The 23811-nt window shown below is 41.4% G+C and overlaps 1 protein-coding gene across 2 annotated transcripts in view; it reads right to left on the reverse strand.

The window, feature by feature from the left end:
- cadps2 (Ca++-dependent secretion activator 2) overlaps positions 1-23811 on the reverse strand; it is a 309850-nt gene that overhangs the window by 134812 nt on the left and 151227 nt on the right. For both annotated transcript variants that reach the window (XM_046036641.1, XM_046036640.1), the window contains exons 7-11: positions 21282-21393; positions 17638-17777; positions 9724-9790; positions 8006-8114; positions 7207-7407 (exon numbers count right to left, since the gene is read on the reverse strand). In XM_046036641.1, the coding sequence (XP_045892597.1) occupies positions 7207-7407; positions 8006-8114; positions 9724-9790; positions 17638-17777; positions 21282-21393 (629 nt within the window). The remainder of the gene's footprint in view (positions 1-7206; positions 7408-8005; positions 8115-9723; positions 9791-17637; positions 17778-21281; positions 21394-23811) is intronic.

Here is a 23811-nt window from a genome sequence, read left to right on the forward strand (position 1 = left end):
CTTTATTATTAACAGCCGAGAAATGACATGAGATGAGGAGAAATAAATGGGGAATTACATGCAACAAAGGTTCTCGAACAAACGCAAACCGGGCGCGCACCTAATCTATATTTTTCATCTTTCTGACTTCCCTCCTGTTTTGTGGCTCTCAGCTTCATGCCACGTGGTTCCTACTGAAGACGTAAATCATATATATATATATATATCTCTACTACTCACAAAAATATTCATTTTTTCATAGAATTTTCATCAATATAAAAACCTTCGATATTGGGTTTAGGTACTTTTACACAGTAGTACAGATACTGTGAGCTGTTGTTGGAGCTTGGCCGTGCAGCGCCTGGAGCAGCAGAAGATAACGAGGCTTTAGGTCAGCGACGAAAGAATCAACAGAAAAAAGGAAAAATAAAAGAAGCAGAAGAGGCGCAGGGCGTCCCAGCCTGAGCAAATCTGGGTTCATTTCCAGTCCTTTCAGGCTTTCCTGTCAATGGCCCAGCCAAATGAAAAGCCTAACACTCTCCATTCTGCCTTTATCAGGGGAGTACATTTCGGGATGGGAAGTTTCTGAGTGTGACACATGGCCCCACAAAAGACCAAGCCTCGCTGAAGAATGCCAGCGCTGTTTCAACGCCTGCGACGCCCGCGGCTTCGTGTCCGAGACGAGCATTAGTGATCGCTTTTTATTAACGCTGCCATTTTGTTTTTGTGTAGACGCACAGAAGCCTGCAAGGACTCTCAAACATTTGTGTTTCATCCCCCCCGCCTCCCTCCTGTCTTTGTCGCTTTTGTCTGAAAGACAAAAAAAAAAAAAGACAGCAAAAGTGAAATCTCCACAATCAACTTCCAATCGACGCTCCTCTCCTTTTCTTCCCGTCTTCTTTTCTTCTGACTCTGGCTGCCCTTTGGCTCCTGTGGCCTGCTTTCCCTCTGTCCAATTCCGATGTAGGTCATTTTACATTTGTTACATCCAAAACACGGGATTGTCCTTAATGTAATTTGGAGAAAAGACAGGGAGTGAAAGGAGCGACTCTAAAGAAAACGAGACAAAGAGATATAGATTAGTGTTGATAATAAGAGGAGGGGGGAGGAGGGGGAGTATTGATTGGGGGACAGACAGCAGAGGAGTGATGTTGATCCGTGTCAAGTCCAACTTTCAGCTATTATCTGCAAGGGGGAGGGGGGTGTTAAAGGGGGGTTGTGTGTGTGAATGAGAGTGTGTGACAAAATATGGATGGATGTCACTGCTCCTGGCATGGATGGTGTGTTTGGCCCAGACTGTCTGCAGGTTTCTTCACTTTGTATTTTACAAACAGTTTAAACGTAATTTTTCAAGGCACTGAATGCTGAAAAATGCAGACTATAATCAAGAACAAAAATGGGATTTGATGCCCTGAAAATTCTAAGGGTTTTAACTTTAAACTGGAAATGTAGTCCTACAAAGACGGATGTAAACATCTCTGCTGAGCTACGCAGAGTAGAGTGTTATGGGTAACTATAGGCACACCTCCTTCTCTGTTGTGCGGCAAGCTAAACAAGCTAACTGATCCAACATCCTGTCGGAAAGCTGTTTCGAAGCAGGGAGAAAAGACAGACATTTAAGTTTTACCCAAAGCCGACCAACGAATTCAGATGAGATGCTGGATGGACAGACAAGGACAACGGGTACTATAAACTTTACAGAGAGAGCTGGAGGAGAGCAGAACTTTATCAGACCTCTGACCTCAAACCTCATGAGCCTCACTTGTGTTTTCAGACAGTTTTTAAAAAATTATTTCTCCTGCTATGTGTGTCAACAGTGATGATAAAAGTTGTAAAAATTAAACATGTTTAAAATAGTTTACCAGAATACCTTTCTTCAGAGCTTGCAACCACCTCTCATGGCCTTCAATCGAAAATGGAAAAGTAAGTGCACCATACCAAAGTGTACTGTTAAACACCAATAAACCAGACTCAACAGATCAGGGACACCAAAATTAATCTGCTATTTGCCAAACAATCATAATGTGCGTACCCACGTCTTAAAGAGGAACTGCACCAATTTTTCACATTCAAGTTTTAACAGGTGTTGAGTACTACTGCATATGTAAAAAAAAAACCAAGTGTACAGCCTTTTGTATCTCCAGAGGAAGCTGTGTGAAGTCTGATAAATGTCCTCAAGTGACGACACTTAAGGACAGAGTCGGTTGGGGCTGAAGACTTGAAAATGAAACAAATCTGTGTTTGTAAGAAGTGAGCTCACCAGACCTCTGTATCCTGCTGCTCATCACTGCTGCAGGCCAGAGCCGCTACTGGCATAAGACACCAGCATCTCTGACTGAACTGTCCGCAGTCGAGTTAGGTTTTGACTAGAAAGAAAAATATCTCTGATTCTGCTGCATCGATTCTGATCCTTTATTTTTCTCTTTTTTTTTTTAAACTGTCCACGTTGAGTCAGCTGTTATAGAAAAGCCCTGCTAAATTGCTATAGTACTAAAATATAAAATGTAACTTTCATGTCTTTATCTTGGTATCACGTATTCAGCATGTGTGAGGATGTTTGGGTGAGTGTTGAGGGGTTTGTGTGTGATGAGGTGGGAGGGTGGGGGTAGGTTTCTGCGCTTGATCTCTCCATACCCATCTTGTCTGGGCTCCACTGGTATCGTCACGGCAACAGTCACATCTATGTGACATCCTGCTCTGAGAGGTGGTGGCGCCCGCTGATGGCAGGTTATTGATGCAGAGGAAGAGAAGGAGGAGGAGGAGGAGTACGGAGAGCGTTTCAGTTTTAGTTTCAGGTGCGCCGGGCTGAGAGATGTGACTTGATCTGCCTGTCGGAGCGTGGTGGCGGCGACGGAGATGATGTCAGGGTGAGTAAAGATGAAGATGCAGACAGACAAGCCCATCAGTCTCAGTCTGGCTGAGCGAGCCTTCTCATAACGCAGAGTACAAACAATCTCAACTCGGTGAAAAGTTTGAGCGAAGCATCACCAGCTATTCTGCTGCATTTGAGGGCGCCGCTGAAACCCCGGGGAGGTTAAAACAAACGGACAGTTTGGACGTCTCTCCTCAGGATTGTCCTTGTTGTCAAACTGACCACCTGCTTCTTCAAAAACACAACTGACAGGTGTAAACATCCCCGAAAAACAACTTCAGGGGTGAGTCTCGACCCCTAACAGGCCCATCTGTTCAAACTGAGGACAGAAGTCACATTCTGCGTGATTTAAGTGGATTTCAGATCAAAGGCCAGGGCCAAACCTAGCCTCAGATGATTTCTACTAGTTTAGACTTTGTTTGTGGGTCCTTTGAATGCTGGTTCATTTGAGTCTTGTTTATGTGAAGTACAGGCTGCAGTGAACGAGCAAGGGGGGGCAAGCAGGAAATGATGTCTCATGGAGTTTCGTTAGCAAGCTCCCACTTTTTCACTTCAGAGCAGAGAATGTCACAAAGACAAGCTGCTGAAATTTGCTCACGAACCAGTAAAATGTCTCCTGAAACTACATCAATATAAAAGGCCTGGTTTTGTTAAAATCACGTTTTTTTTCTCCCTTCTTTTTGCTCATGTCTCAGGTCTTTACTCAATAATCAGCTTTTTCTTCCGCTGTCGCTTTTTATCTTTCTCTAAATGAGCTTTCTTTTATTCCTTAAGTAACATCTTCTAACCTGAAAACATCATTGAGGAAACAAATTAAAATATAAAACAAACATATTAAAGAATATCTTACCATCAGGCTAAAAAAAACAGGGCTTCACTGCCCTCTCCCTGTTTGAAGGATTGAAGTCTGTTTCACCCATCATAGCTGATTGGTCTGGTCAGTTGCACCAGTAAACACACCCAACATTAATGTCACGGTGTACTGACCCACTTATTTTTTTGGAGGTCCACTAATACAAGATTTTCAACTGCTTATAAGTTGCTCTTTGACATACTACTGTTAGTTTTGCTTTAAAGCGAATGTTAATGTTGGCATGCTATCACAACTGAGGCTTAAAACATCCAGCACATTGTGGTAAAAGCTGACCACAGTACATAGACTGTCCCTTGGGATTTAGGTATGAACACGACCTTTCCATCGACATCATGCACAAGACAAACTTGACATTTTTACCCCACTAGTGGATTAAAGAACGGAAAAGTAGTCTCTCCGGTTAAGTTATCCTGCATATTATTATAGTGGTGTGTCATGAACATTAAAGCCAATAGTATGATATGACTTTTAAGTTGTGCCTCACAACTTCTCAGATCACTCTTTTCATCTGTGTTTGAATGACCCGTTACTAAAACTTACCACTATGAAAATGTATTAAAGCACAATTGCTGGTTATTTAGACGTACATGAGCACATGTTTGTGTGTCTACAACAAGAATGATGGTTTCTTCTTGTAAATAAAAACCTGCTGTAGTATTAGAGCATTGTTGGACATCAGCTGGTAAACAAGAGGAAGAGCAAATCCCTTAAAACAGAAGCTGAGGGTTTACAGAGCAGGATCAATTCAGCATTAGACAACAATAACAGTCAGTGTAGGACTGGTATATGTACGTCTCTAACATGACTTCCACGTGTAAACAGCTTCACTGTTTGCTCTCACACACTGGCTGATAAAATCTGACACCACTGCTGCTACTGGCACCAGGTCTGGTCGGCAACCAGTTTGAAATGAAACATCGAGATGAAGCATCTGACCAGACCATATCTTAGGAAGAAATATCTGCGAGTGAATAATAATCACAAGAAATCAATAACCAAGAGGTAAAACCACAAGCCAACAGTCACTAGTTCCTCCACCCAAGTCAAACTCACAGCGTAATACACGGGGGAAAATGTACCAAATGCACACGAACTAGTCTTTTGGGATTGTAAATTTGCACAACAGCACTGTTGATCACACTCACGAGATGTGTCACAAAACTTAAGAAAAGTAAAGTTTCTAACTCTGCAGAAGAGACTTTTTTTTTTTTGCTGTCTTGTCTTTCTTTTCTTGTTTTGTGTGAGGTTAACATTACCTGTCAAATGTAGCTTGTTGGTTCTCGCTGGTTTGCTGCCCTTATATGGGTATATTGGGGCGTTTCCCTATAGAAGTTGCAAATTGCCTGGCTCACACACAAGATCAAACCAATTCATCAATTTGGCTGTCAGTGCACGTTTCATAAATCCCATGCAGGATTTTCTTATTTTCCTTTTATTGCTTTGTACAAGAACAAATTTAAGAGAAAAATAAGAAAACATTTATGCATGAGGCTCATTATCTCACCTGTTCATCAGACAAGAAGAATAGCTCATTTGTGATTTGATAACCTAGCTCCTTCCATGAAGTCAAGACGGGAGAAGTATGATATCATTTATGTTAAATATCCCACCTTTGCGTCTATGAGCTTGTAAGCTTGCTCATCAGTGTGTTCACATGCAATGATTAGTGTCTTTTAACCTCCGCATTTCATTTTTATGACAAACGCCTGCAGGGTGAGCACAAACGAATATGCAGGTTCACCGACACGATCGTTTTAACGCGATAACGACTTTCTGTCAAGCCCATTACAAACAAACACACATACACACACACCAAGCTGCACTTAGGACCCAGTTAAGAGCTATTTCAGGGACACCTTCTATTTCCTCCTGCTAACAGCGTGTCACCACCTCTCGCCATTAACGCTTCAATCTGTTTCATTAAACGCTAACGAGCGCCGGCGAGTACCGGCCGCCGCCACACCAAATTACACAAATACTGCCATAATCAGCTCTCAGTATGAAGCTCTTCATGTCACAATGCTTGGCCCGCCAGCAAGCAGACGCCATCCTCCTCTCACAGATAATGAAATGATTTGTAGGTGAAGTTAAAAAAGAAATGTGCATGTGTGGAAGGAAAGAGGAAATACAACAGAAGTTTGGAAGAAATAAAAGACGCATAAAGGGGAAGTAAAAAGAAAATTCAGAAAAACAGGACAAAAGAAACATTTAAGATATAGGATTATAAGGGGGCAGCGTGGTGGAGCAGTGGTTGTACACAAGGAAGGTCGTGGGTTCAAAACCCCGGTTGCCCCGGCCTTTTCTGTGTGGAGTTTGCATGTTCTCCCCGGCTGCTCCGGCTTCCTCCCACCGTCCAAAGACATGCAGGTTAGGTTAATTGGTGTCTCCATAATTGTCCTTAGGTTGTTTGTCTATGTGTGGCCCTGGATGCATTGGCGACCTATCCAGGGTGTACCCCACCTTTTGCCCCAAGGTATGCTGGGATTGGCTCCAACCCCCCACGACCCTGTACGCAGGATAAGCGGTTGACCCCACAAGTGTTCACTGAAATCAAATTCATTAAACATGCTTGTCAAACCTCAAGGATACACAAACACTGAATGTAAACACAACTATGTTTACAAGAAAACACCACAGGGCCCCTTTAAGATGGGTACATGAGGGGAAGAATGGAAGAACAGGGAAAAAACTAAAATAGGAAAGAAAATACTGAATACTAGAAGAAAGAAGGGGAAAAGAGATGAATAAAGATTGATAGGCGGAGGACACAGATGGAGACAAGTGGCAGAAAGGGAAGCAAAAACATGGACAAAAAGAAGAAACATTGGGTGGAGGGAAGAAATCAAGATGGGAAGACGGGCAGACTGAGTGATCGGAAGAGATACAAAAAGGGGGATGAATGATATGACAACTATGTTTTTCCTGAAGAAAGGAGAGTCTCCCATTTAGTTTTTTCTCTCTTCCCTTTATTCCTTTCTTTCATTTCAACCCTCCTTTCTTCCCTCGTGTGTGTTTTGTCTGTATCTCAGCAGTGCAACCTGCACGCCGTTCACCTGTTTCCATCCTACTGTATTGTTTGTGCATGTTTACTCTGTAAACAAATGAAAAAAATATTTGGAAGTTTCGTCTGAGATCTGGTTTTTCAATCCTGGATTTCTTAAAACTTTGGTCAGAAAACGGCAAGAAGGAACAAACAGTGGGGAAGGTCGATGTTAACTCACACGTCTTGAGATCTTTTTCTTCTATTTCCATGCAATGCTCTTGTCTTGATGGCACTAATTGTTAGCTCTTATTGCTCCCCCTAGGTAATTATCCCATTAATGCCCATTAATCGGAGTAGATAACAAAAAAATAAGAGAAGGTTAATGTCATAAAATACCTGAAGATACCAATACCATACTATATCTTTAGTCTGATCTGCTTTTGTTGAAGTTTCATTTATAAATAATTAAAACAAAACCCAGTGAGAATCAGAACCTACTGATGGGGGATGCTGGTTTCTGGATTCCTCCTCTGCAGTTTGTGGTTTTGTTCTGCGTCGGTGGGATCGGTTTGTAGGACTGTCCGGTGGCTCGGTACATGGCCTGGACCCACAGCATCCGGTCCTGCTCGTCATCACAGGCAAACATCACTAGGTCGCCCTCCTTCACCGCGTTAAAAAACACCCGGCCACCCTGCAGGCCTGAGGAGGAGGAAAGCGAAAGGAAGCAAAAAAACAAATGCAAATCAATATAATAAACAAACAGCACAAATCCCCATGGCCTGGAAGTTTCATGAACTTAGGTAAACGTTTTCACATTTACTGTTGTATTGCTCAGTCCTTGTAATGTGTGTTTACTGTTTATATGTGACAGTTTTTTACTGTTTATTGTTTTTAATGTTAATTGTCTTTATTGGGGAGACATTCATGTTCTATTATAATCTAGTACTCTACTCTGAAAAGTCTCCCGAGCTGCTGAAGGGTCGGTAAATTAACCTTCCGAAGACACTAACACTGTGGACTCTCTTCGACACACAGTTTCAAACTCACCTCTATCACTCAGCCTACCCATAATTTCAAGCTGTTTTATTTAATTTATATAATATTTATTTTATTGTGTTTTCTACTACTTTTACTATATTTTACTTCCTGTATTGTTTCTCAAAAAGTTTTCAAATAAAGTCGATTCACATTTTTAGCTTTAAAGTGTTCCTACAGCAGTGAGTTTTCTGTATGCTGTTCCGGTGAACATCCCTGTGTGATGATGATGATGTCAGTGAGACAGCTCAGGTGTGTCTACCTGTCTGGGGGTCGCAGTAGTCCACCGTGTAGCCCTCCAGCTGCATCAGCTCCTGAGGCTCGGCTTTCTTCTCTCTGTAGCTGCACATGGCAAACGTGTACTGACTCACCTGCAGGACAAAGGCACATTGATGAACCTGACTGTCTCTGAACCAAAGTCCAGACCTTCAGGTGAGACTCAGATCCACTTTGACTGCAGCAGGTTTCAGGTCTGTATAAATACTGTCAAACATTTTTAATTGGGACCTGACACTAAAAAACACAACAACAATGCCTGCGGCAGTTTTATGGAACAAACTATTAACTCAAAGCACCAGTTGTTTTTTCTTAAAATCGCTTTTAACTTTTATGGCTCTTACAGTGACGGTTACATTTTAGTCACTGTGTTCAATTTGCTAAAATTAGTAAAACCCAGCAGGTAATTTTACAGTTCAACACATACCACTATTTTGAAGATATGTTCTATCCTGCTGAAAGGAAACACAGTCCATCCACTGCAGACTAAAGTTTATTTTTACCAAATTTCAAATGGCGAGACACTACATCAGCCAAAAGTATGTGGACAGCAGAACCACAGGCATTGATGTGCTGCTTTAACAGCCTCCACTCTTCTGGTTTCAGTCTTTCCATCAGATGATGAACCTGGCTGTAGGTATTTGCTTCGATTCAGCCACAAGAGCATTAGTGAAGTCCAACGCTGATGTTGGGTGATCAGGTTCACAGTCGGTGTTCAGTTCATCCCAAAGGTGTTTGATGGGGTTGAGGTCAGGGCTCTGTGCAGGCCAGTTCACAGCAAACTGAGTAAACCATTTCTTTATGGACCTGGCTTTGTGCTTGGTTTCCATTTGACAGGGTTGTCCAATGCCCACATATTGGCCTTCTTCAGTTATGTTTTTTTCTATAGATAATAATGCTTTCACATTTCCCTTACATTGTGCAAGTGAACAGATGTTTCACTTCCTGCAGACATCTTGATTTAGTAGACTGAATAAAGCGGTAGCAGAATATATTTCACACCATCAGGATAGAAAACTCTTTGAGGATTTTAGAAATGTTGCCAAACACTCAATCAAGCATCAACATCCTCAGCAAGAATCAATAAAATGTAGATGACACTCAATTTAAAGATTCTGTCATTTGATGCCCTTAAAAGGACTTTCGATCTGGTGCAGAGTTAAGAAAAGAAAACATTTAATTTACTGTCTGCCCTTGCCCTCAGAGATCCTGAGTGATCACTAAGTGCTCAGAAACTAAATAATGTTATGTGAAAAAGTGTAAAATAAAGATAAAAACTCAATTAACTTTGCTTCAGCAGGACTAAATACCTTTTTTTTGTAAACACATTTCGAGCAGAGTGACTGATGTGAGATGATTGAACATAATATAGTTTTTTTAAAATCTACAAAATCAAAAAAGGAAAAGAGTTGTTGAAAGAGAGACGCCTCAATGTGAGCACATGTTTTCTGTGAAGGCTGACGGTTTGATCTAATTTGTATTAAATAGACGCAAACTTTTATTTCATGTCAAAAACCACACTTGAGACAGATCTTTTCTTCTACAAATAAATCATTTTCAGTCAGTTGCTGTAGATTTATTCCAGTTTTACTTTTAACTTTTAGTCTTTCCTTCCCAGCCTGTAGCGCCTCTCTGATCTTAACACACAATTTCCAAATCAATCGTAGATCAATACATGTCATCTGATCTCGGTCAGTTTCTTACCTGAACAAGAACAAAATATCTTTTTTTCCACCGTTTCCAGACTCTCTGGCCCACAGCGTACAGGTGCCTGGAACACAAACAACAACACGACGTCAACCTAAGAGAAGAAATCAGGAGTTTTGACTCATTGTTGGTGAGGTTTAAACTTTTATACTGATCAGTTGGGAGAACGATTTTGTCACCAATGACTGTGCAGAGTGTTTCTTAAAGAGCAAACTTGGTCGGTCACCAAACACAACAACAAACTGACAGACAAATAAATAGGAATAAAACACAAATGGACAGTGTTTTACTTTCTCCCTTACAAAAAGCATGTGTGAAATTTCTCTCTTTACATGTGAAATGTCTGAAACCTCACGAGGGGAGCAACTAATGTTTCATTATTGATTGATCCCAGTTTCTGAGGGATCAAGGCGACGTGTTCACATGTCTTGTTTTATCTGACCAGCAGTTCAAATCCTAAAAGGTATTGAAATTATTATGATATTAAAGAGAGAAAAGCTGCAAATCTTTGTATCAGAGAGGGAATCTGCATTGTTGCATGAAAAATTACTTGAATGATGAATCGCTGATCAAAATAGTCAACTCTAAATTCATCAGATATTTCACGTGTGATATTATATCCAACATCAAAGTTTTCAAGTGTCAAAAAAGCCAACCATTGCTCTAAAACAAAAGGACATCTGAACATCTTCAATTTTATAGCTGATGAAGATCATGTGATAAGATCGAAAGCTCCAGAACAGCTACCAAATGGACATTGAGATGAGATTGCTTTGTCAAATGTGAAATGTGCTTCATGTGCGATTGTTTTTGTATAAGGCTCCTCCCTCAAAACAGTACTTTGTGGGCTAAATAATGAAATAAAAACATTTCATTTCTCCATTTTAGTCAATCTTTCCGTTTGTTTCCTCACATAAAGCATTTGCCAACTTGAATAATTAAACTGACAACTGCGATATAGAACGTAACTTTCCCGCTCAGCTATGTCTTTTAAAGCTTCAACGATCTATCAAATAATCAATTAGTCAATCAACAAAAAATATATCAACTACTCAATTATTTTGATCATTGATTAATTATTTAAGTCATTATTAAACCAGACCGGCTCGGTGGATTTTGTTTTATACCGTTGCTCACTGGGTATCTTGACCTCTGAAGACATGGATGGAAATATTTCACTATTTTCTGACAAATCCGACTGAAGATAAATTAAAAAATTAATCAACGGATTCATCGATAATTTAAATAACTGTCCTCCCTCGTGCATGCAGGTGATAGTCCACACAATAAGTAAAAGATAGTAATGTCTTTATTTATATATAGCTAGCACATTTATTCTTAATTTGAAGCATTTATGTACATTTTATTAACTCCTGACACCTTCAACACTGTTGAGATAGGGACTTTTTTGTCGAAGCAACATTTTCAGGCAGCTATTGAGACTTCTCACATATAATGCTGATGCGTATAAGCTGAACAGTTAAAAACACAAACAACCAGGAGCCATTAAGTGTCTTCAAGGATCAGATTGTATCAGGATTTTAAAGCTCCTTGATGCGTGTCCTCATATTTTCTACCACAACACCACATTATGTCATTACTGCCCCAGCTGTGAACATTATTAACACATTCATTTCCTCACCAAATGTGAAACTAAAAGGAAAAAGTAATGAGTCCTGAGCCGAGAGAGGCCGTGACACCGACAGCAGCTCATTGAGGAAGTCTTGAGGAAAATGGAAGAATGACCAGCATGGCCTCTCAATCAATGGCTGCACCCGGGCCTCCTGAAGCGTGGGATACAGGCAAGTGCAAGTGAGGAAAATCAATCGATGGCGAGACCTCTTTCTTCAGCCCTGCCGCCCACCCTTATAGAAAAGGCCTCCAGTCAAGGCTGCGGCACGTCTGGACAGAGAATCTGGGCCATTCTGCACGACTCCAGGTTAACATGTGGCACCGCTCGCCGGCCACTTGTGAAAATGATTTGGCCGTCTGTCCTCCTGCAGGGTTTCAAACATTCATTCAGCCGCACGCCGTCGCGATGATGGACTGCAGACGGCAAAGAGTTCACTGCAGGCATTTAACAGTCCTCGCTGCAAAAAACCATCCATCTTTAACTGATCATTTAGCTGGATATTCACTTAAAGGCTTTTTTCAAAGAGTTATGAGACATTGGACTTTTTCTATTAAAACTATAAAGACTACAGCTTCCCTTACTCCTTGAATGGTCTAGAAATGATTGTTTTAAATTAATCAGAATAAGGGTGATCACTGCACCACAATCATGAATTTTAACACTTGTCATTATTTGTGTGACAGGTTACGTAAACTCACCACATGGGCTGATTTTGGTAATTAATTATAAGAAAACACGTTTTAAGAATTAATAATAGGTAAGATTATTGCAGTGGCATCTGTGGAAATATTCATTGTTTCATAGATTTAGATTTTCTTTTTGATTGTCTTGAATTGATTTGCATTTCTACATTTTATGATGCATGTATCAAAAATAAGTTTCGTCTCCCGCAACATTAACATTGCCATTTTAGAAAATGTTTTTATTTGTGTATAAGGGAATCAATTTTGAAACTAGTGACACCAACAGAAATGTACTACAAATATATTTGAGGTGATCTTTTCCAGTTTTTATAGATTTACTGCAAAAAATACAGATGATTTTCACCAGGTTTAAGTTGCCAAGAGCTTGTTCCATCTTCTGTGAGGTGAAATAATCTCATCATATTGGCTGATTTCGTCCTTTGTTTAAATAAAAAATATTGTTAGGACGTAATTAGTTTGTTTTAGCAGCAGCGCACCTGAAATATTCCACAACAACAAGATTTTAACCAGATTTTTTGGTTCCTAAGCATCAAAAAGTAATTTACAATCCTGTGACATAAATATCTCTCTCGGTTGCCAGATATTTCTTTATTCTTTTAAGACAAACAAAGCTAGTAATTTCTACTGGGGAAGGGAGAGCACACAAACAATTTCATTACAGTGAGTTTTTTGCTTTCACATGAACGCCGTTTTCATTTTTTGGTTGAAGAATTCATTTGTGAAAGCAAACCTCCCTAATAGAATTTGTTAAAAAGGTGTTATGCTTCTGAATTTAACAACAAAAGACCACAAAAACACAATAACCAGAATGATAAAAGAATCGACTGCAGGCTGCATTTCCTGTTATTTTTAAATGGTCATAGTAAGATGTGACACATTCACATTCAATACAAGTAAAACAAAGCATCTGATCTCCTTAAAACACCTGATCGGAAACAGGATAAAGAATAAATATTTTCTCCAGAAAACAATCCAAGTATTTAATGATCACAAAAGGAGGTAAAAGGCTCAAGATCCAATTAATTTCAGTGACCCTTTATGTAAAGAACTCCATAACCGCTGACAAGTAAAATATTTCTTCACCGTCTACCCAACGCACAAAATAAAATAAAAAATACAAGAAAACATCAAATCAGAATGTGTTAGGTGAGCGCCTGTGAACCAAAATGTTTTCCTATTTGTGCACTTTTTCTTTATCTCAACCTTTTTGTCAGCCCCTTTTTCTTGGCCTTTTACAGGATTCATGTCTTTAATGTGTTCAGGTTCCTTTTTTTGCTCTCTGAACCCAGGAAAAAATAAATAAAACAAATGTAAAAAATGTTTGGACTGGCTTGTTCTCCTTTTTTGTTCCTTTAATACACATTCCTGCTTTAGTTGGCCTCTTTTTGGATTTTTTTTTTTCTTTTGACTTGTGAGGAGTCATTTTGGTCATCTTAAAATATGTAGAATTCTTTATCAGAAATTCATTATACAGGCCCTGTTTGCCCCGAGTAAGTCTTTAGATCAAAGATTCACCATGAAAACAGCATCAAATAAGGAGAAAATACCAAAACAGAGGATGACACCTTTTAGCAGGTGAATCACAAATTGTGTATTTAACAAACCAGAAATGACAGAAAGACAGTTTAAACACATGAAGAAGAGCTGGCTGTAACCCAGAGATGGAGCTGGATTCACATGGAGACTTAAACTGACCCCTTGTGGAGTGTTTGGAAAACTGCAAATGATCTTTATCCTTTCTTGTCTATTACTTCAATAACTACCCCAAGAAACAGTGACATCTTTGGAAACGCATGACAAGATCAGATATTCACTTAATCTCATACAATACATTACATGTAAGCAGGAGGGAACTGATAATAGTTCAAAAGAGAAAAATCCACCTTACAACAACTCCAAAGATGTTTTGCAGCCTATACAAACACACGATAACGTCTTCATTCTCAAGTACACCTGTTTGTAACTGTACTTTAACCTGACAGTTAAGAAGGGGTTTTGGGAATTGAGTTAGCAAAGACCTGAACTGATGAACTGTCCAACTTGTACACCTCTTTTTTTAGAGACAAAAAGTCAGAAAAATCATTATTCAACACAGAATATTTGTACATGAAATGTATCTGGAAGGGATCTTTAAGGAGTAACTGGATAAGACAAGAGTTAAGGAGTTTCTCTTACTTTCCGAACATCACTAAACGTTGTCTTTGAGCCTTCTGCTCTTAGGGTCACTGACAAATTAGGCTTTTTAAAAACCCCAAACACTAAAACCCTCAAACTGTGAAGGCAAAGTGTTGACAGCGCCCGGTGAAATAAAGAGGGGAGGTGAGGGAATAGTGGATAAGATGCATAGCTTGGTGTGGGAGACCTTTATCCAATTTCCACTGCAACAGATCCACCAGTGTGTCCCTGCAAGACACTTAACGGCCAGTTGCTTCAAAGGCGTGCAACTTTGGATATATATAACAATTCTAAGTAGCGTTGGATTAAAGCACTACAGAGAAAATGCACACACATTTAACATTGTATTTATGTCCACATAGATGAGAACAGTACAACGACAACAATATCGGAGGTGCAGTAGAGCATATTCACCAGTGCCATAAATCTTTACAATACAAAGCATACAGCAGTAACAACGTCTATGCCCTATCACAGTATTCTGAAGTCCTTTAAGTCGCTATATTGGGTATCCTAAGTTGCTGAAGCCTTCTTACAACCAATGTGTTAATATGTCCTAAGCTGACAAATATGAAAACAAGTAGATTTCACCTATAACCCAGCTCTAACACGGTATTTAATGACCTTGGTCATAAAGGCTTCCTCAAAGCCAAAGTCAAAGGCGCAGGCCACCTCTAAAACAAACACCGACTCGGACTCTTCATTGACCAATAAAACATCTGATGTATTGGCAGGAAAATGTGAAAAATAGCAGGGTTACGATAAAATCCTTTGTAAGCATAACAGCCATTGTTCAGTGTGGTGTGCTGCAAGCAACCAGTGATCTGAGGATTAGAAAACCTGATAGAAAGGCTGGCTCTGATGGAAAGGACTTGTAGTCTGGCTTTTACTGTGAATTGGACAATGTCTTAATTGAGCACAATGTTCCTGAGGAAGGACTGTGACACATTTGAGAGTTAGGTTTTGCTGCCATCTTCTGGCAGAAAGTAATAACTGCACAACATACACATTACCTCAATAGGCTTTATGTAATTGATCGGGTTTGCTTGAATATGAAACAATGTAGTGACGAATAGATTTTCATTTCAGCTTGGAGTTGTTTTATCTGTCTAATTCACTGATTCCCTACATATACACAGTCTATGTTCCCTACACATTTTTTCTTTAAATTAACAGGAAGAATTGCAACAATTTGCAAATGTTACTTATGTAAACAAACCTTGAAGGGCATCAGAATTTATTTTTGAGTAAGTTGTTGTCTATAGTCCTTGGTGATAAAATACCAGTCAATCAATACGGGAGTGGGTAGATAGCAATTTAGCATTTTCAGTTTAGCTAGTGTGTGGAGTTATAGCTATCATCTTGAATCCAGTTTGGTGGTCTGAGTCAGCTTTTTGGGGGATTAACAATATTCAAGCATAAATTAACTTCTATAAGAACTAAAACTAGTCCCAGCATTTAAGGAAACCCACCTCCCACTGACGGATATGACGGTCCTGGTTGTATGACAGCCAACAGATTCTGTGCCCAGAAAATGTCACTTCATTTCGGGAGAGCTCTCTGACAAATGACCTCTCTGCAGGTAGAATTTTTACAAAAAATGGCATTAGCTTGGAAAACCTGGGCAAACCTACTGATATAGGAGAAGACAGAAATCAGCCATTTGACCTCTAACTGATAAGCCCTCCTTATTGGTCAAAATACTTACTAAAATACTATTTTTAAAATAATATAAGAATAATATAAAAAAAGTATTTTTGATCTCTAAGGCTGAAACATCAAAGAAAACGGAGTGAAAAGATTTGTAGAGTTCAGCAGTGACTGAAATCAGTGAGGTAATTTCACAGTTTCTCTGACTGAAGTTAAACATAAATTCTATTATTCTTTAATAAATAAACTTTTCAGTGTCAACTTTTATTTTATACTATTCTTTATATCTTAATTAACTGCAATATATTATATTGTATATGGTTTTATAGATTTCAATTGAATTTTGAAATAGGGGATAAACTAACAAGCTGTTATTATCTCACTGTGATCTCATCCTCAGATTCACAGTTTCTGCTTCCTTTCTTTAACCAGCAGGTGAAGCTGTTAGCCTGCACACTGAAACAAGCACACACTCTTAGAACTTTTTGAAAAGGTTTCCTTTTCATGTTTGTTTGTTTTGTACAAAATTATTATTCTTTTAAAGCATGATGACTTTATTGTGTTTGTATGGAGGAAGTCTGAAGGCTTATACGTACTGTGCAAAAACATGTTAATGTTTGTTAAGCTCGGCCCACTGTAGAGTGCATTTCCATTTAGTTACAGAAAACACACGTCATTACAGGCAGACATGTTCGCTGGGAAAATCTAAACCTCTGTGCAGTTTTGTTTTGGAGGCTGATAAATCTTCAACCTTGTGGATCTGTTACTCAGACTGGACTTCCTGGATATCATTGTTTTACCCGACCTGAAACAACACACACCCACCGACACAGCCCTACGTTTCTTCATTTTCATTGCAGGACTTTCCTGTCTGAACACCCACTGTATCGGAATATAAACAATCACTGTATGAATTTTTTCTAAGCTATTTTCTCTCATGCGTCCAGAGAGAGTGTAGAGGTACCAAATAATTCAGAGATGCACAAAACAAAAGTACCATTCTTCTCGGCAGTAACATTGGCACAATCACCTCTACCTCCTGCCAAAACCTGGCAGACCCTCAGCGTATTGTCCAGCTCTACAGCTCACACCGCTGCCTGGGAGAGGACAGCCTCTGCTTCCACAGAAAATAAAGACCTTGCCATTGGCAATGTCAAAGTTTGCGCTTAAAAAAAGTCCAGTCTATATCAAGGATAACGTCGTCTTTGATTTAAAGGCACCCTTTTTCTTTTCTAACATTTTCCAAAGTAGTTGGATTTAAACTTGTTTTTTGAGAGGTCTACTCTGCATCATTACACAACGAAAACAAAAATTACATAAACATAAATTACATAAAAAAACAATCAAACTAAACAAAACAGAAAATTCTGCTATAATGCCACCTGTCTTTTTTAGAAATTGATCTGGGATGAAAATGACTTAATATGTTTAGTTGTCCTTCACAAATAAATGGATATTGACACAATGGCAGTGGGAGAAATGTAGAAGTTAGTTAAACTATGACGCTGAAGACAAACAGAAGAGTGAGAGGAAGAGTTGAGAATGGAGGAGGAAATGTTTGGTTTCAAATAACCAGGGTTTCAAATACCAAAGTAAAATTAACAACTTGTCCCTGCAGAGGTCTCTGACTGGTTGCTTAAAAATATCAATCTGGTTCAACCTTCCTTCTTCTTAAACACATTTTGGATATTTCTTTTAGGATCTGGCAACCGTGTAGAGGACTAGACACTGTGACGTCTGCAGACTCACCCGCTGTGTTTCATGTTGGGGGGTTTGTCCATGCGGACGGCCAGTTTGATCTTCAGCTCTGTGTCCTGGCTGTTCTTGGGGACGACCATCCGGTGGAACTCAGCCTGCTTTGGCCCGTTCGTGGTTGGATTCAGGACCACCTAAAGGGGGGGACGATGCATAGAAGAGGGCAGGGATTGTTTAGCAAGTGTAATAAAGGTCCAGAGTCTGTAGGTTCTTCTGTAAACTTTTACTTTGCGCCTTGGATACATAATCCACTAATCAGTCTGCAGTCTTGTTCAACACGATCATTAACATTGGTATGAGAGTAAAAACTTTACAGATGAACTTAAACAACACCATCCACATGATAAGGATACAGAATGTCTTGGTTACAGGTCTCTCAGACATATCTTAAGACATGTGTCTTTGCTGTATCCGTATCAGGGCCAATTAGGAGTGTATTAATTGGATAGGCTACAGGTCCTGAAGCAACAGATCAACATTAAATACAGTTTGTTTGTCAACAAGCATTTCCACCATCAGTTAAGCCCCTGATACTTGCTTTTTAACAATGCGCAAGCGTGGACAGGCGTCGGCGACGCAAACGGCATTGTTCGCATATTTACCTGCGTTCTTTGCATGTACCTGGAGGATTACGTGAATCAACTAGGGGGCAGATCAGGGCCGGATTATCACTCAGACACCAGATTATCTTCCTTGACAACCTCTGAATTTGCACATCGTAAACAAGCCAAGCATAGCGACCCTTGAGGAGGTTGATTTTAATGAGACATAACAATCTCTGTAATTGCGGACTAGCTCCAGGAGTTTTATTGTAAACATCATTTTTGTAAACATTTTTCTTTTAAAGTCTGCTACTGACCTTCTTCTTCTTTTGCATTTAATGGCAGTTGGCAAACCAACTGCATACCGCCACCACCTAGGCTGGTGTGTGGAACTGTAGATTGGTGCTGTCGGGTCGACATAACGCCCCCACGTTCATTTGCTAAACTGCATCTTGCGGAGGCGTAGCGTTAATTTCTTGAGTTGTGCACAACCTGCACTCAAAAGGAACGCATGATACGTGTGGTAGCCATCTCGCGTATGCGAACGCGTAATTAAGAGCAAGTACATGCGGGGCTTTACACCGCTTAAATCACGGACAGCAGCTGACTCACACAAGCAAGCCACATCAATCTTTGGCTTCATGTTGTTCATGTACATTAAAATCATCCGAATAAATTCCATCCAGTGAAGATACAAATTTTAAAAGTGGGATTGGTGCCCCGTGAGAGTCTGCAAACCAGCAACCAAAGCTCTTTTTTATTTATTTTTTCCTTCACCTGCCTGCTTCCAATGCAGCGCGCACACACACACACACGCACACACAGACTGAACTGTCTTCTTTCAACTCAAGTCATTGTTCTGCTCACACAAAGTGGTTGTGAGTTAGTGTGTGACTCATGTTAACATTTCCAACATCAGGTAGGATGTCTGTAACTTTCGAAATTTGCAGCTCTGTGACCAACTTCACCACTTGCCGTTCAATCAGAATCAGTCAGTAATTAAAGGGTTTAAACCTTCACAGATGATTTCTCTTGGGGAGGTCTGATTCATCAACTCCTCAGTGATTCTGATCCTGTTCCCTCCCTGTAATGAGTCTGTAAAGATTCTCTTTCCATTAATGTCTTGTCATTGGAAGGAACATTACAGTAAAAGACACCTATATCTGAATGACAAGAAGCCATCACTTTAGAGGACCAGCGTGTAGGATTTAGTGGCATCTAGCGGTGAGGTTGCAAAGTGCAACAAATTGAATACTCCTCAACTCACCCTCCCGATTCATGTTTTCAGGCAATGAAAACACACTTATGAATATTAGAGAAGCTACTTTTTCAGCAATTTGATTGGTGTCTTATCTTTAGACAAAATTTCCACGTCCTCACAATGAAACTTAAAATAAATCTGCATCTAAAACGTGACTTTTTTTATGATTGTAATTAACTTAGCATTGAACACTGAAGACTGTTAGCATTTCTAAAATCCTCACATCACTCACAGATTCAAAGTGACCAGAAGGAGAGTCACAATAACACGTCAGCTCCAGTTAAAATTCTGAACCTGCCTTTGTGCCACTGGATTATCGATGCTTTCATCATCACATATGGCAAGATTTGTGTCCAAAAAGGACATGCACTTTTAAAATTAGCTGTATTTTATGTGTGTTATTATTCACCTCCCCCTTCTGCTGATGTTGATACTGATGCTTACTGAGCTGGTGCTTTCAGAACTAACAGGGTGTAAAAGTGAAGGTTTCAGTCTGCTGCAGATATCAACACAGATTTACAATCATGTTTGCCTTAACGTAAAAATATGACCCAGTCAGTTGAGTTGTTAATTAGTTCATTATTCAGGAAGACAGTTTGTTTGACACTGAGCTCATTTGCTCTTTAGTTTAACTGCACGCAATGAAGTGTTTAAAATGCTTTAGATTAAAATCAGACTGACAGGGAGTTACAAGCAGTGTTGGGCAGTAACACGTTACTGTAATATTATTACTTTTCCCAGTAACTATTAGTGTAACAGATTACTTTTCTAAAACAGTAATATTATTACAGTTACTAATCTGTCCTTGACGTGAACGACATGCCGACTGCGGCAGGTCAGCGGCCCCGGACCTTATGTTCTTCATGTCCGCTAAACTAAAGGAAGAAAGGAGAACGAGGGAGAGAGGCGTTCTTTCCACAGCTGTAAGTAGCTACTGGCATTATTGCGTCACAGTCTAAGATGCAAAGAACATTGTCGTCTATTGTAAACTCAGCAAAAAGCTTTCAACCGGAAACATTTCTACATTTAATTTATTGAAGTATCTGCTAAAGCAGCACAGCAGAAACTTACAGAAAGAAACTCCGGCAGCTGCTGCCAGAGATGCTTGGACTCGTCGGGAGAGAGTGGCGTTAACGTAATGTAATTAGTTATTTTTATCACCCAGTAAAATAATATTATTACTTTATTAAGGAGTAATAAGAAACTAGTAATATAATACAATTTCTGAGTAACTTGCGCAACACTGGTTACAAGTTTAGACTATATTGTTGTTACACCTTTAGGGCTGATTAATTTTATCTGTAAATTTCCCGGATTTTCAGGATCTATTATATGAATATACCACAAATATATGTGGTCAACAAATAAAATACTGACTGGGCATTTAAGAAGAAGATTATTACACCAGTTCTGGTTGAGAAAACAAATGTGTCTTGTGAATGTACATGTGAATGTAGGAGAAAAGCGAATTTGTGTATGTTTTGGTTTTCTCGTATTTGCTTACATTTATGCGAGGCTGTGTATGTATTTAAATCAAGACTGTTTTATGCGTTGGTTTGGTTTGTTGCTCATTAATGTGTCTGAATGATCACATGAGAGATTTAAATGACACAGATATGAAAATAAAATACCATTCATAACCTCTGAAAAAAAGCCAACTGTATCTAAGTATGTACATATGTATTTAAGTACTTATTGACCTGATTCAAGATTCTCCACTTATTTGGCTCAGATCATAAATAAATATTAAGCACATTCTGTGTTGCTGTGTGTGTTGTATCTACAGCAGTCAGGTTGTGTGGGTTGTGTTTGGTTCAGTGTAGGTGGACTCTCACCCGGCCCAGTTCCTTGTCCTCCAGAGCCAGGACCCCGGTGCTCTCGGTGAATAGCTTCACTTTGACTGAGGGGAGAGGGTGAGTCGTGGTGAAGTCCCCCTGAGTCCCCCACCTGAAAGACATAAGGATCCTCTTTAAAGTTGGCCAGACACTGTGCGTTTTTATTGATCTTTTACATTGTGTTAACTCACACGAAACATTTTAATCAACCTTTTGCTCACACTGGACAGATCAACTGACCGGCGACAACGGACCAGTTTGTCTGACAATTGCAATAGTACAAGAAAGAACATCCGCAGTGAGCAGATAGATGAGCTGTAGGCAACAGGCTCTTACTGTGCTTTGTCTGATCCAACACACCTCCAACACATCAGCATTTGGTATCGGTCACACCTAATTTAAAGTTTTAATTAGTTCCGCTGAATCTTAGTTGATATTTTCTGGTTTTTAAATCTCACATGGAGAGAGGATCTTTTGAGATTGAGTCAGGCTTTGTGAGGATACAAGTGTTTAGGTCCCAAAATTGTCATGAACCAGTGTTTCCCATTAATCAGGGAGACCATGGCGGCCTGCCATAGTCTAATTTGTTCCGCCAAGGTTTCAAAATGAACCCAAAATATTTTCACACATCTCATCAACAACATTATAGTTGTGTTTTGTGGGCGCTGCTGTGAGCTCGCACGCTCTTGCACCAAAGTAATGCATTGAACTTTAAAATGTGCACAATTTCTTTTGGGGAGGGGGGCATGTCCCGGCCGCGGTCCTCTGGATTGTGGTCGTGTTGAGTCCTAGGGGCTGGGTGCATCTGCTGACTGCTGTCGCGGGGTGATTGCGGTCTCTTTTCTTTGGGGACGGTCGGGATTTGTGTGTGGGATGCTTCGCTGCTAGGGAGGGAAGGGCGCGGGGGTGGGGGTCTTCTGGCCTGACCTGAGTGGCATTGCCTCCTGGGTGTGGGCCGACCTTCGGGTCTGGGCTGTTGGGCCGTTCTGTCCTTGGGCGGGGTCCTTGCTGCTCCGGACCTGCTCCCTTGTAAGGGGCGGGGGTTGTGCCAGCTCCGATGGCCTGGTGGTGCTCGGAGTGCTCCTGATTGTGGGGGAGCGGTGAGGTGGGGGGGTGGCAGTGGGGCTGCCGGAGGGGCCCCGGCGAGGACGGGGGATTGTTGGACTTTGGGTTGGGGCTGCAATGACCTGCCTCGGGGGTGTGTGGGGGTCTGGGGCTCGGGGCTTTGGAGCCTCTGGGTCTGGGGCGGGTCTGCGTGCTGGGGGGGCCAGGCTCCCTGCACTGTAGGGAGGGATGCCTCTGGCTGGGCTGGGGGACTGTTGGCCTGGTTCTCCCGCGTTATCGTTCCCTGGCGGCAGGGAACTTCCCGGCACGGCTTTCTGCTGTTCTTCCTTGGGGCGGGGTACAGCTTCCCCCGGGACATGCGGTCTGGGGTCCTTTGCGCTTTGCGGGGTCGCAGGGTGCCCTGGCTTCTGGGGGTGGGGGTCTCTGCACGGGTCGATTGCGGTTTGGTGGGCTGCGGTGGGATTGTGGGGCGATTGTCGATGCATCTTGATGCATTATGCTTTTTCCCTGGGCAGGGTCTCTGAAGGGCTGCTGGGCGTTTAGTTTGTGCATTGGAGTCCGGGGGGAGGGGGAATTTCCTCGTTGGCTTGGAGGGACCAGTTTGCGTCCCTGTTTTGCTTCATTGGCCTCGGATCCATGCTTCCCCATTTCTCTGTGGGCCAGTTGTTGGACCCCTCTGGATACTGAGGTATAAAGTTTTCGGGATGTGCAGTGTGGGTGCGGGGCAGGGCTGTGCTCCGGTTTGTTCTGGGTTTGTGCCTGGAGTTCTCGGCCCTTGACGGGTGGGTGGGTTGTTGGTGACATGCAGCTGAGCTAGTTGATTTTGCCTAGTTGCTGGTTTGGCTGGTGTTGCACGGCGGCCGGGGGGTGTGCTGGGCATGGGGGATGTCGGCTGGCGCCGGCGGCCTTAGTTTTTTTCTGGCGGTTGGGGGGACGGCGGACTTTTATTGGCGGGTGCACGGTGGGACTTGCTGCTGGTGTTTCTCTCCGCTGGCTTTCGCTGTCGTGTTGTTCCATTTGCTCTCTCGTTTGCCCGACCTCGCACGCGGGATTCGCGGGGGGCTGCTGTGCATTGGGTGTCGCCGTGCTAGCGCAGTGTGCGCGTTGGGCTCGTCACTTGTGCATTGGTGTTGATGATTGCGTGGCATTTGGGCATTTTGGTTGTTCGCTGCGCGGCGGTGGGGTGCTGGGTGGGGGGGGAAGCACTGGTCTATGTTGTGTGCGTGCCGCAGTCGGTCCGGGCGCTGCTCTTCCGCGGGTTACGCTTTTTGCGTTCCGTCGGCATTACGTTGTCAACTGGGTCGGGGTCTTCCGTGTTTGCATCGCGGTGCATCTGGGAGTGTTTTTTTTTGATTGATTTATTCTTTTTCTTTCTCCCACCCGTATTGGCTACTGGGGTTCTTGCCTGCCTGTTGCTGGGGTAGGTGTGGCACAGTCGTGGCGTCCCACTCTCACTAACAACTAC

This window comes from Micropterus dolomieu, linkage group LG22 (genome assembly GCF_021292245.1).
Source record: "Micropterus dolomieu isolate WLL.071019.BEF.003 ecotype Adirondacks linkage group LG22, ASM2129224v1, whole genome shotgun sequence".
NCBI classification, from domain to species: domain Eukaryota; kingdom Metazoa; phylum Chordata; class Actinopteri; order Centrarchiformes; family Centrarchidae; genus Micropterus; species Micropterus dolomieu.